Source organism: Haliotis cracherodii, unplaced genomic scaffold, assembly GCF_022045235.1.
Source record: "Haliotis cracherodii isolate W230 unplaced genomic scaffold, xgHalCrac1.p SCAF_2, whole genome shotgun sequence".
Taxonomy (NCBI): Eukaryota; Metazoa; Mollusca; class Gastropoda; order Lepetellida; family Haliotidae; genus Haliotis; species Haliotis cracherodii.
The window spans coordinates 483,507-497,023 of NW_027266275.1; the positions used below are offsets into that span (position 1 = coordinate 483,507).

Here is a 13,517-nt window from a genome sequence, read left to right on the forward strand (position 1 = left end):
TCAATTCGTTTCTAGCTTATTTAAATAAAGGAGATTCAATGAAAAAATCATAGGAATTTTCACATGGGCTGCCACATCGGCATTTTGGATCCTCGTTTAAACCTTTTCTAAATTTATAAGTCATTTTTTAATTCACTTAATATCTTAATTTTTTATGTATTATGTTAATTTTCCTTAAACTATATGAGAAATATGATGGAACTGTAGGACTATCTCTTGTTAAACTGGATTTAAATCGATGGAATGTTTCAATATTCCTTTGCTGAATAGGTAATGTATTCCACAATTTGATCGCGGATGGTTTAAACAAGGATTCAGATAACTTAGTTTGTAATAGAGGCATAGTTATATTGTGAGCGGTTTTAAGGTTGTATGTTACGTTTGTCCCGACAGAGTGAGGTAAAAGATCTTTAAGGTATGAAGGTGTCATATTGTTATACATTTTATAGAATAAACACAATTTACGTTTTCTCCTGCGCTCTGATAGGGGCTCCCAGGAAGTTTCGAAATATAAATTTTTGATGGAAGTATAGGTTGGTAAACGAGTTACAATTCTTGCTGCTTCCAGTTGGAGTTTTTCTAATCTGTCACTCTGCTCCTTGGTACAATCGTCCCAAACTTCACATGCATATTCATAATGTGGTCTAATAAACATTACATAAATCTTACTCAGAGCATATACTTAAGCTTTCTCATTGAATGAATCATCTTTGATGTTGTTTTAATAGTTGAATCACTGAATCCCAAGTCGACCACTTGCCCGATGACGACAATATAACACCCAGGTATTTGTGTGTTTTAACATTTTCAATGTTTCCAAAAATAATTTCACAGTTCTCTGCAGCTCTTTTGTGGAAACGAGAATTGATTTTGTTTTGCTCGGATTATATAGAATTAACCAGTCTTGAGCCCATTCATTAATTTTGTTTATATTGCTATTCATAGTAGTTTCTATATGTTCAATGTTATTAGATGATATCCCCAGGGATGTGTCATCGGCAAATAATCTTGTTGCACATATCAATCTGTCAGTAATATCATTGATGTACACAAGGAACAAGAAAGGGCCTAGTACCGATCCCTGTGGCACACCAGCTTTTAACTCTTCAGTGTCAGACAATGTTCCATTTAAAAATACAGATAGTTTGCGAGCTGCTACGTAATCAGCCAGCCACTAAAGTAATTCATTGTTTGTACCATAACATGACAATTTATATATAAGCCCACTGTGCCATACTCTATCAAACGCTTTAGAAATATTGCAGAATACCATACAATAGAACTCTTGGTTATCGACGGCTTTACACACTTGATTATATAATTCCAACAGTTTGTGGACGGTCGAGTGACCAGCTTGGAATTGATCTGATTGGTATTTGTATAGCAACGAATTCTCATGAAAATAATTGTGCAAGTGCTTGAACTCAACTCGTTCGAATATTTTCCCGATACAGCTTATCAAAGATATTGGTCTATAATTTGAGGAAAGTGTTGGGTCACGTTTTTTCAATAATGGCATAACATGAGCTTATTTCCATTGACTTGGATATGTACGCGTTCTCAATGAGATATTGAATAACAGACATAAGAATTCACTTAAAGATGCTACAGTATGTTTCAGAATTTTATGACTAATGCGATCTGGGCCCGAAGCTTTATTCAAAGGATGAGACTTTATTATATCACTTATTTCATATACGTTTATTCGCAATGTGCTAAATGTTTTATCTGTACGTTTTTCCACATTTGGCAATCTCGCCTTACTTCCATCAACATGAGAAATACTTGTTTAACTGGTTAGCTTTATCTAAATCTGAGTATGTATTTGGGCTTTCGCCTGTGACATGCCTGCGCAGAGGGGGAATAGATAAAGTCTTACCTGTATTTTTCACTAAATATCGTAACAATTTCCAATAAGAAGATTTGTTTTCTGAGTATAATTCTAAAACGAAATTAAAACATTTCCTTTGCATAATATATCATATTATTAACCTTATTTCGCTGTATCCCCCTGCATTATATGCTGGGGGGATAAAAATTGAGGATGTCGGCAAGTGTATTTCATGATGAACACACAGACATTCACCAAAAATTTAGGATGTTGGCAAGTGTATTTCATGATGCACACACAGACACATCCACCCATAATTGAGGATGTTGGCAAGTGTATTTCATGATGCACACACAGACACATCCACCCATAATTTAGGATGTTGGCAAGTGTATTTCATGATGCACACACAGACACATCCACCCATAAGTGAGGATGTTGTCAAGTGTATTTCATGATGCACACACAGACACATCCACCCATAATTGAGGATGTTGGCAAGTGTATTTCATGATGCACACACAGACACATCCTTCCATAATTTAGGATGTTGGCAAGTGTATTTCATGATGCACACACAGACATTCACCAACAATTGAGGATGTTGACAAGTGTATTTCATGATGCACACGCACAGACACATCCACCCATAAGTGAGGATGTTGGCAAGTGTATTTCATGATGCACACACAGACACATCCACCCATAATTGAGGATGTTGGCAAGTGTATTTCATGATGCACACACACAGACACATCCACCCATAAGTGAGGATGTTGGCAAGTGTATTTCATGATGCACACACAGACACATCCTTCCATAATTGAGGATGTTGGCAAGTGTATTTCATGATGCACACACAGACACATCCTTCCATAATTTAGGATGTTGGTAAGTGTATTTCATGATGCACACACAGACATTCACCAAAAATTGAGCATGTTGACAAGTGTATTTCATGATGCACACACAGACACATCCACCCATAAATTGAGGATGTTGGCAAGTGTATTTCATGATGCACACACAGACACATCCACCCATAAGTGAGGATGTTGGCAAGTGTATTTCATGATGCACACACAGACACATCCACCCATAATTGAGGATGTTGGCAAGTGTATTTCATGATGCACACACAGACACATCCTTCCATAATTTAGGATGTTGGTAAGTGTATTTCATGATGCACACACAGACATTCACCTTCAATTGAGGATGTTGACAAGTGTATTTCATGATGCACACACACAGACACATCCACCCATAAGTGAGGATGTTGACAAGTGTATTTCATGATGCACACACAGACACATCCACCCATAAGTGAGGATGTTGGCAAGTGTATTTCATGATGCACACACAGACACATCCACCAATAAGTGAGGATGTTGGCAAGTGTATTTCATGATGCACACACAGACACATCCTTCCATAATTGAGGATGTTGGCAAGTGTATTTCATGATGCACACACAGACACATCCTTCCATAATTTAGGATGTTGGCAAGTGTATTTCATGATGCACACACAGACATTCACCAAAAATTGAGGATGTTGACAAGTGTATTTCATGATGCACACACAGACACATCCTTCCATAATTGAGGATGTTGGCAAGTGTATTTCATGATGAACACACAGACACATCCTTCCATAATTGAGGATGTTGGCAAGTGTATTTCATGATGCACACACAGACACATCCTTCCATAATTGAGGATGTTGGCAAGTGTATTTCATGATGCACACACAGACACATCCTTCCATAATTTAGGATGTTGGCAAGTGTATTTCATGATGCACACACAGACATTCACCAAAAATTGAGCATGTTGACAAGTGTATTTCATGATGCACACACAGACACATCCTTCCATAATTGAGGATGTTGGCAAGTGTATTTCATGATGCACACACAGACACATCCACCCATAAATTGAGGATGTTGGCAAGTGTATTTCATGATGCACACACAGACACATCCACCCATAAGTGAGGATGTTGGCAAGTGTATTTCATGATGCACACACAGACACATCCACCCATAATTGAGGATGTTGGCAAGTGTATTTCATGATGCACACACAGACACATCCTTCCATAATTTAGGATGTTGGCAAGTGTATTTCATGATGCACACACAGACATTCACCTTCAATTGAGGATGTTGACAAGTGTATTTCATGATGCACACACACAGACACATCCACCCATAAGTGAGGATGTTGACAAGTGTATTTCATGATGCACACACAGACACATCCACCCATAAGTGAGGATGTTGGCAAGTGTATTTCATGATGCACACACAGACACATCCACCCATAAGTGAGGATGTTGGCAAGTGTATTTCATGATGCACACACAGACACATCCTTCCATAATTGAGGATGTTGGCAAGTGTATTTCATGATGCACACACAGACACATCCTTCCATAATTTAGGATGTTGGCAAGTGTATTTCATGATGCACACACAGACATTCACCAAAAATTGAGGATGTTGACAAGTGTATTTCATGATGCACACACAGACACATCCTTCCATAATTGAGGATGTTGGCAAGTGTATTTCATGATGAACACACAGACACATCCTTCCATAATTGAGGATGTTGGCAAGTGTATTTCATGATGCACACACAGACACATCCTTCCATAATTTAGAATGTTGGCAAGTGTATTTCATGATGCACACACAGACATTCACCAAAAATTGAGGATGTTGACAAGTGTATTTCATGATGCACACACACAGACACATCCACCCATAATTGAGGATGTTGGCAAGTGTATTTCATGATGCACACACAGACACATCCTTCCATAATTTAGGATGTTGGCAAGTGTATTTCATAATGCACACACAGACATTCACCAAAAATTGAGGATGTTGACAAGTGTATTTCATGATGAACACACAGACACATCCACCCATAATTAAGGATGCTGGCAAGTGAATTTCATGATTTACATATTTTGTTATCAATACTCACAATCTGAATTTTTCATTCCACTCAGGGTTGAGAGTGTTGGGTATCACAGCGGTTGTCTGGATGTATTTGGCAGGTACCAGGTCCTTCACAAGTTCCTTGTCCTTCTTCTTGCGCAGGCTGGTCGAGAACTTACGCAGTCCACGGCGCTCCTTCTCCTTCGTCCTTGTCCCTGATTCCTCGTCAGATGAGAACATGGTGTTGGGATCGCCTTCAGAGCGATGGCTCGGCTGGATCCCCAGCATGCAGTAGGGGTCACTGAAACCTGTACCACACAGTAGTCAGTAGGTCCAGTAGGGGTCACTGAAACCTGTATCACACAGTAGCCAGTAGGTCCAGTAGGGGTCACTGAAACCTGTACCACACAGTAGTCAGTAGGTCCAGTAGGGGTCACTGAAACCTGTATCACACAGTAATCAGTAGGTCCAGTAGGGGTCACTGAAACCTGTACCACACAGTAGTCAGTAGGTCCAGTAGGGGTCACTGAAACCTGTACCACACAGTAGTCAGTAGGTGCAGTAGGGGTCACTGAAACCTGTACCACACAGTAGTCAGTAGGTCCAGTAGGGGTCACTGAAACCTGTATCACACAGTAGTCAGTAGGTCCAGTAGGGGTCACTGAAACCTGTACCACACAGTAGTCAGTAGGTCCAGTAGGGGTCACTGAAACCTGTATCACACAGTAATCAGTAGGTCCAGTAGGGGTCACTGAAACCTGTACGACACAGTAGTCAGTAGGTCCAGTAGGGGTCACTGAAACCTGTACCACACAGTAGCCAGTAGGTCCAGTAGGGGTCACTGAAACCTGTACCACACAATAGTCAGTAGGTCCAGTAGGGGTCACTGAAACCTGTACCACACAGTAGCCAGTAGGTCCAGTAGGGGTCACTGAAACCTGTATCACACAGTAGTCAGAAGGTCCAGTAGGGGTCACTGAAACCTGTATCACACAGTAATCAGTAGGTCCAGTAGGGGTCACTGAAACCTGTACCACACAGTAGTCAGTAGGTCCAGTAGGGGTCACTGAAACCTGTACCACAAAGTAGTCAGTAGGTCCAGTAGGGGTCACTGAAACCTGTACCACACAGTAGCCAGTAGGTCCAGTAGGGGTCACTGAAACCTGTACCACACAGTAGCCAGTAGGTACAGTAAGGGTCACTGAAACCTGTACCACACAGTAGTCAGTAGGTCCAGTAGGGGTCACTGACGCCTGTACCACACAGACGTCAGTAGGTCCAGTAGGGGCCACTGAAACCTGTACCACAGAGTAGTCAATAGGTCCAGTAGGGGTCACTGAAACCTGTACCACACAGTAGTCAGAAGGTCCAGTAGGGGTCACTGAAACATGTACCACACAGTAGTCAATAGGTCCAGTAGGGGTCACTGAAATCTGTATCACACAGTAGTCAGTAGGTCCATTAGGGGTCACTGAAACCTGTACCACACAGTCGTCAGTAGGTCCAGTAGGGGTCACTGAAACCTGTATCACACAGTAGTCAGTAGCTGCAGTAGGGGTCACTGAAACCTGTATCACACAGTAATCAGTAGGTCCAGTAGGGGTCACTGAAACCTGTACCACATAGTAGTCAGTAGGTCCAGTAGGGGTCACTGAAACTTGTACCACAAAGTAGTCAGTAGGTGCAGTAAGGGTTACTGAAATCTGTACCACACAGTAGTCAGTAGGTCCAGTAGGGGTCACTGAAATCTGTACCACACAGTAGTGAGTAGGTCCAGTAGGGGTCACTGAAACCTGTACGACACAGTAGTCAGTAGGTGCAGTAAGGGTTACTGAAATCTGTACCACACAGTAGTCAGTAGGTCGACTAGGGGTCACTGAAACCTGTATCACACAGTAGTCAGTAGGTGCAGTAAGGGTTACTGAAATCTGTACCACACAGTAGTCAGTAGGACGAGTAGGGTTCACTGAAACCTGTACCACACAGTAGTCAGTAGGTTGCTTGTATTAGGCCAACTAATGCCGATTTTAAAGTGCTAGCCTGCTGAGATACCATGCCACAGTTTAACATGAAAACCCCACTCAGACAGAGTATATTAACTCGAAGCCAACCAGTTTTTGTTTCATCTGCGTGCAAGGCAGGGAAATGACAATTCCATTTTTTCACATCTTTTGGTATAACCCTACCCGGAATCCAACCTTCCACATGCTGCTCTTGGGGCAGGCACACAATCCACTAAACCCCTGAGGCAGTGCAGAGTAGTCAGCAGTCTAGGGTAGTAGTCAAAGTGAGGGGCCTAGGGGAGTTGTTACAGAGAGTGTCTACCTAGGACAGTAACAGGGAAGGCCTACGTAGGACAGTAAAAGGGAAGGTCTACCTGGGACAGTAACAGGGAAGGTCTACCTGGGACAGTAACAGGGAAGGTCTACCTGGGACAGTAACAGGGAAGGTCTACATAGAACAGTAACAGGGAAGGTCTACCTGGGACAGTAACAGGGAAGGTCTACCTGGGACAGTAACAGGGAAGGTCTACATAGAACAGTAACAGGGAAGGTCTACATCGGACAGTAACAGGGAAGGTCTACCTGGGACAGTAACAGGGAAGGTCTACCTGGGACAGTAACAGGGAAGGTCTACATAGAACAGTAACAGGGAAGGTCTACCTGGGACAGTAACAGGGAAGGTCTACCTGGGACAGTAAAAGGGAAGGTCTACCTGGGACAGTAACAGGGAAGGTCTACCTGGGACAGTAACAGGGAAGGTCTACCTGGGACAGTAACAGGGAAGGTCTACATAGAACAGTAACAGGGAAGGTCTACCTGGGACAGTAACAGGGAAGGTCTACCTGGGACAGTAACAGGGAAGGTCTACATAGAACAGTAACAGGGAAGGTCTACATCGGACAGTAACAGGGAAGGTCTACCTGGGACAGTAACAGGGAAGGTCTACCTGGGACAGTAACAGGGAAGGTCTACATAGAACAGTAACAGGGAAGGTCTACCTGGGACAGTAACAGGGAAGGTCTACCTGGGACAGTAACAGGGAAGGTCTGCCTAGGACAGTAACAGGGAAGGTCTACCTAGGACAGTAACAAGGAAGGTCTACCTAGGACAGTAACAGGGAAGTTCTACCTAGGACAGTAACAGGGAAGGTCTACCTAGGACAGTAACAGGGAAGGTCTACCTGGGACAGTAACAGGGAAGGTCTACCTGGGACAGTAACAGGGAAGGTCTACATAGAACAGTAACAGGGAAGGTCTACATCGGACAGTAACAGGGAAGGTCTACCTGGGACAGTAACAGGGAAGGTCTACCTGGGACAGTAACAGGGAAGGTCTGCCTAGGACAGTAACAGGGAAGGTCTACCTAGGACAGTAACAAGGAAGGTCTACCTAGGACAGTAACAGGGAAGTTCTACCTAGGACAGTAACAGGGAAGGTCTACCTAGGACAGTAACAGGGAAGGTCTACCTAGGACAGTAACAAGGAAGGTCTACCTAGTTCCAGAGAGGTTTCTGAGTTAGGGAACCTACCGTCTGCATCTTTGGCCAACAGTCCCTTAGCTTCAATCACAGTTATGTTGAGGATGACAATTGGAGGCTGCAGGAAAAGGCAAAACATACAGTTGCAACTCTTCATACAAGGGAAATTATAGCATGCATCAGTTCGCAGAACATTAAACCCTTCCGAGCCCAACCATCAACCCTCCCAGCCCCACACCACAACCCCTCCCAGCCCCACTCCATTTTCCTACCCATCCCCACACCACAACCCCTCCTAGCCCCACTCCACAACCCCTACCATCCCCACTCCACAATCCTTCCCATCCCCACTCCACAATCCTTCCCGGCCCCACACCACAACCCCTCCAAGCCCCACACCACAACCCCTCCCAGCCCCAACCATCACCCCTCCAAGCCCCACACCACAACCCTTCCCAGCCCAACCACAACCCCTCCCGCCCCCACACCATCACCCCTCCCAGCCCCACACCACAACCCCTCCCAGCCCCACTCCATTATCCTTCCCATCCCCACACCACAACCCCTCCCAGCCCCACTCCACAACCCCTACCATCCCCACTCCACAATCCTTCCCATCCCCACTCCACAATCCTTCCAAGCCCCACACCACAACCCCTCCAAGCCCCACACCACAACCCCTCCCAGCCCCAACCATCACCCCTCCAAGCCCCACACCAAAACCCTTCCCAGCCCAACCATCACCCTTCCCAGCCCAACCATCACCCCTCCCGGCCCCACTCCACAACCCCTCCCAGCACCACTCCACAACCCCTCCCAGCCCCACACCACAACCCCTCCCAGCCCCACTTCACAACCCTTCCCAGCCCCACTCCATAACCCCTCCCGGCCCCACTCCACAACCCCTCCCAGCCCCACTCCACAACCCCTCCCAGCCCCAACCATCACCCCTCCAAGCCCCACACCACAACCCTTCCCAGCCCAACCATCACCCTTCCCAGCCAATAGTATATCATGATATATTGATATACATTGCATATCATGTTTCCAACTTAATACTAGGAAACAGAAGGCAAACAACACAACAAAATGAATGTTAAATTATCCCCCCCAATGTCTGACCTTCTCCTCCGTAGCCTTGGCAAGGAGACGAGCATGGTCCTCCGGCCGCACCCCGAACGCCTCCTGGGCGTATTGGTAGAGGTCCTGGATGAACGGCGAGTGGCAGCTTGTGGTTGTCCCGATCTTGTGCTTGATGGTGTAGAGCACCTCAATGTAGAGCAGCTCATACTGAAACCACGTACACATGCAACAATGTTTACATTCCAGTTGGACCTGTGAAGATCGGGGTAGAGGTCTTCAGCAACTCATGATTTCTGTAAAAGGTGCCTATGCTTGTCGTTCTAGAGTTATAGGATCGGGTGGTCAGGCTTGCTGAATTGGTTGATGCATGTTATCATATCCAAGTTGCGTTGATCTATGCTCATGATGCTCAATCACTGGATTGTCTGGTCCAGACTTGATTATGTACAGACTGCCGTCATAAAGCTGGAATATTGTTGAGTGCAGTGTTAAACAAACAAACAAACAGACAAACAAACAAACATTCCAACTGATAGGTGGAAATCCATGTCAGCACAAACTACCTACATCACAATATGAAGCCCATGAGTCCCATCAATGTAATGTTACCATAAAAAATCACATTGTGGAAAAATGGTCACAAAAACAGATCACACACACACACACACACCCACACACCAATTTTTTTCCCTGAAGACAAGAGAATGATTTTTCCAAAACATCACAAGCCACTTAACGATTATCTGCGAGGTTGAATTTTTCCTTGCCTATTTTGCCAGATTCTTCTTCTTCTACCTAACAGCCCCAAATACACATCCATCAACTTCATTTGTGTCACAGCATACTTCCCTGACAAGAATCATTGTTGGATAGATGTGGAGGAAAGTGTTCTGCAGCATGATCAAAGCAGTGTCCACCATGATAACTTTACAAACCTCTTTCCGGCTAAGTTGGTGATGCCTTGGCTTGGCACCAAACTTGGTTTCAGAAGGTGGTGGTTTTTCAGCCTCTTTCTCATCCTGCAAAGAAGAAGCGATGTTTGTAATCTATCTCTACCCCAATAACACATTACATTCCCAGATTGACTGTTTGAACAGTCAGCTTACAGGGAACATACCACTGTTTGAAATCATCGCAAGGGATAACAGGTTCTTTTAAATTTCAAATTACGGATCGGGGTTTGCGGATTCCCTGTGATCCCAGTGCTAGGCCAACTCTATCTTGTTTCATCACTTACCATAACATAAGTGCTAGGCGAGTTCTATCTTGTTTCATCACTTACCATAACATAAGTGCAAGGCTAGCTCTATCTTGTTCATCTCTGACCATAACATAAGTGCTAGGCCAGCTCTATCTTGTTTCATCACTTACCATAACATAAGTGCAAGGCCAGCTCTATCTTGTTCATCTCTGACCATAACATAAGTGCTAGGCCAGATCTATCTTGTTTCATCACTTACCATTACATAAGTGCAAGTCCAGCTCTATCTTGTTTCATCACTTACCATAACATAAGTGCTAGGCCAGCTCTATCTTGTTACATCACTTACCATAACATAAGTGCAAGGACAGCTCTATCTTGTTACATCACTTACCATAACATAAGTGCAAGGCCAGCTCTATCTTGTACATCTCTGACCATAACATAAGTGCAAGGCCAGCTCTATCTTGTATCATCACTTACCATTACTCAAGTGCTAGGCCAGCTCTATCTTGTTCATCTCTGACCATAACATAATGGTAGGCCAGATCTATCTTGTTTCACTCCCCATCCACCAGATACTCATCTACTCCCCATTCACCAGCTACTCCCCATCCACCAGCTTCTCCCCCATTCACCAGCTACTCCCCATCCACCAGCTTCTCCCCCATTCACCAGCTACTCCCCATCCACCAGCTTCTCCCCCATTCACCAGCTACTCCCCATCCACCAGCTTCTCCCCCATCCACCAGCTACTCATCTACTCCCCCATCCACCAGCTACTCCCCATCCACCAGCTTCTCATCTACTCCCCATCTACCAGCTACTCCCCCATCGACCAGCTACTCCCCATCCACCAGCTACTCCCCCAGCCACCAGCTACTCCCCCAGCCACCAGCTACTCCCCCATCGACCAGCTACTCCCCATCCACCAGCTACTCCCCATCCACCAGCTACTCCCCCAGCCACCAGCTACTCCCCATCCACCAGCTACTCCCCATCCACCAGCTACTCCCCCAGCCACCAGCTACTCCCCCAGCCACCAGCTACTCCCCCAGCCACCAGCTACTCCCCATCCACCAGCCACTCATCTACTCCCCATCCACCAGCTACTCCCCATCTACCAGCTACTCATCTACACCCCCATCTACCCATCTACTTCCCATTCACCAGCTACTCCCCATCCACCAGCTACTCCCCATCCACCAGCTACTCAGCTACTTCCCCATCCACCAGCTACTCCCCCATCCACCAGCTACTCCCCATCCACCAGCTACCCATCTACTTCCCATCCACCAGCTACTCCCCATCCACCACCTATTCCCCATCCACCAGCTACTCAGCTACTCCCCATCCACCAGCTACTCAGCTACTTCCCCATCCACCAGCTACTCCCCCATCCACCAGGTTCTCCCCATCCACCAGCTACTCCCCATCCACCAGCTACTCATCTACTTCCCCATCCACCAGCTACTCCCCATCCACCAGCTACCCATCTACTTCCCATCCACCAGCTACTCCCCATCCACCACCTATTCCCCATCCACCAGCTACTCAGCTACTCCCCATCCACCAGCTACTCAGCTACTTCCCCATCCACCAGCTACTCCCCCATCCACCAGGTTCTCCCCATCCACCAGCTACTCCCCATCCACCAGCTACTCCCCCATCCACCAGCTACTCCCCCATCCACCAGCTACTCCCCCATCCACCAGGTTCTCCCCATCCACCAGCTACTCGTCTATTATTATCTACTGGTACACAAAATGTTCACCAACTTTGAAAAGAATCTATGCAGTAGTTTTCAAGTTCATGTTGCACATAAAAATGTCCTGGGAAGGAAAGAGGGGATTCCTTGGTGTGACTGTAATATACCCACGCCCTGTTTGGTTGGGGGGTTAACACAGAAATACATCACACTTAGCAACTTCACCATTAGTTTGTTCAAGTGTCATGACAACATTTTCTGTTGTTTTTTATCTGCTCCAGAAGCCAAAGTCAAATTACAATGGTATGCTGAAATTCAACCACAATATTTATTTGTACAATATCGATAGAAGAAAGACTCAGATTTCAAATCACCAAATGTTGTACATCCCACACAATGAAAACAGACATGACAAGGTCACCACTCACGATCATGTTTAAAAGAACAAGACAAAGGAGATAAATGATTGTCCTCGTGACAGGAAATTGTGGCATGTTATTTTGGAATAGTTTATATGCCATATCGGGTAGCACACCAGCACATGATGAAAGATATGCAAAAGGTCATGTTGAGCGATGCTCTACACAGCAACAAAAGGTTACTGACAGATGAGTATTGAGATGAAGCCCGGCTGATGTCTGACATCAACAGATTGCAGGTGGCGCTGGCAGACAATCCACCCTGCACATCACCTCCACCATACAATGAACATAAAGGTCAACTGGCTATCACTGACAGAAATATCCATTACCTTCCACTACTCAATCTGTTTTCAGACATTAATCACAGTGCCTAGGGCCAGGTGAAAAATGGAAGATTGTTCAACAAACGTCACGTCATGTAAGTGGACCTCTTCTAAAGAACATAAACAGGAATCTCTCTTCAATCAACTTGTAGGAATATGTATACAAACTGGGAATGTCCCTTTGACAATAAAATGTGTTTTGGTTAAGGCCAGTTAGATGTAGTATTTGTTTTCTGATTTTGTGGCTTTTTAAAAAAATGTGGATTCCGGACTGATGTCCTGTCTCCGGTTCCCAGGACTGCCCGCCACAACGGCAGCCTCCCTCACTGGAAGGGGCTCATTGAGGTTTGTAGCAATTACCTCCAGCAACTGAACCAGAAACGCAGAACACAGTATTCTGAAAATATCTCAAGTACCATTTCCAGTCCATTGCCTCACTGCCTATATGACAGAGCTTGTATATCGCACAAATGACGAACTGACATACTGGTTCTATTGTCTGTTGACGATGAGTCG

The 13,517-nt window shown here is 45.2% G+C and overlaps 1 protein-coding gene across 7 annotated transcripts in view; it reads right to left on the bottom strand.

Moving 5' to 3' along the window:
* LOC139469345 (BAI1-associated protein 3-like) overlaps positions 1-13,517 on the bottom strand; it is a 237,175-nt gene that overhangs the window by 112,665 nt on the left and 110,993 nt on the right. For all 7 annotated transcript variants that reach the window (XR_011653725.1, XM_071251489.1, XM_071251487.1 and 4 more), the window contains 4 exons: positions 10,283-10,366; positions 9,387-9,554; positions 8,316-8,382; positions 4,831-5,092 (listed from right to left, as the gene is read on the bottom strand). Coding sequence is in view for 6 of the 7 variants with exons in the window: in XM_071251489.1 (XP_071107590.1) it covers positions 4,831-5,092; positions 8,316-8,382; positions 9,387-9,554; positions 10,283-10,366 (581 nt within the window). In the remaining variant the exon portion in view is untranslated. The remainder of the gene's footprint in view (positions 1-4,830; positions 5,093-8,315; positions 8,383-9,386; positions 9,555-10,282; positions 10,367-13,517) is intronic.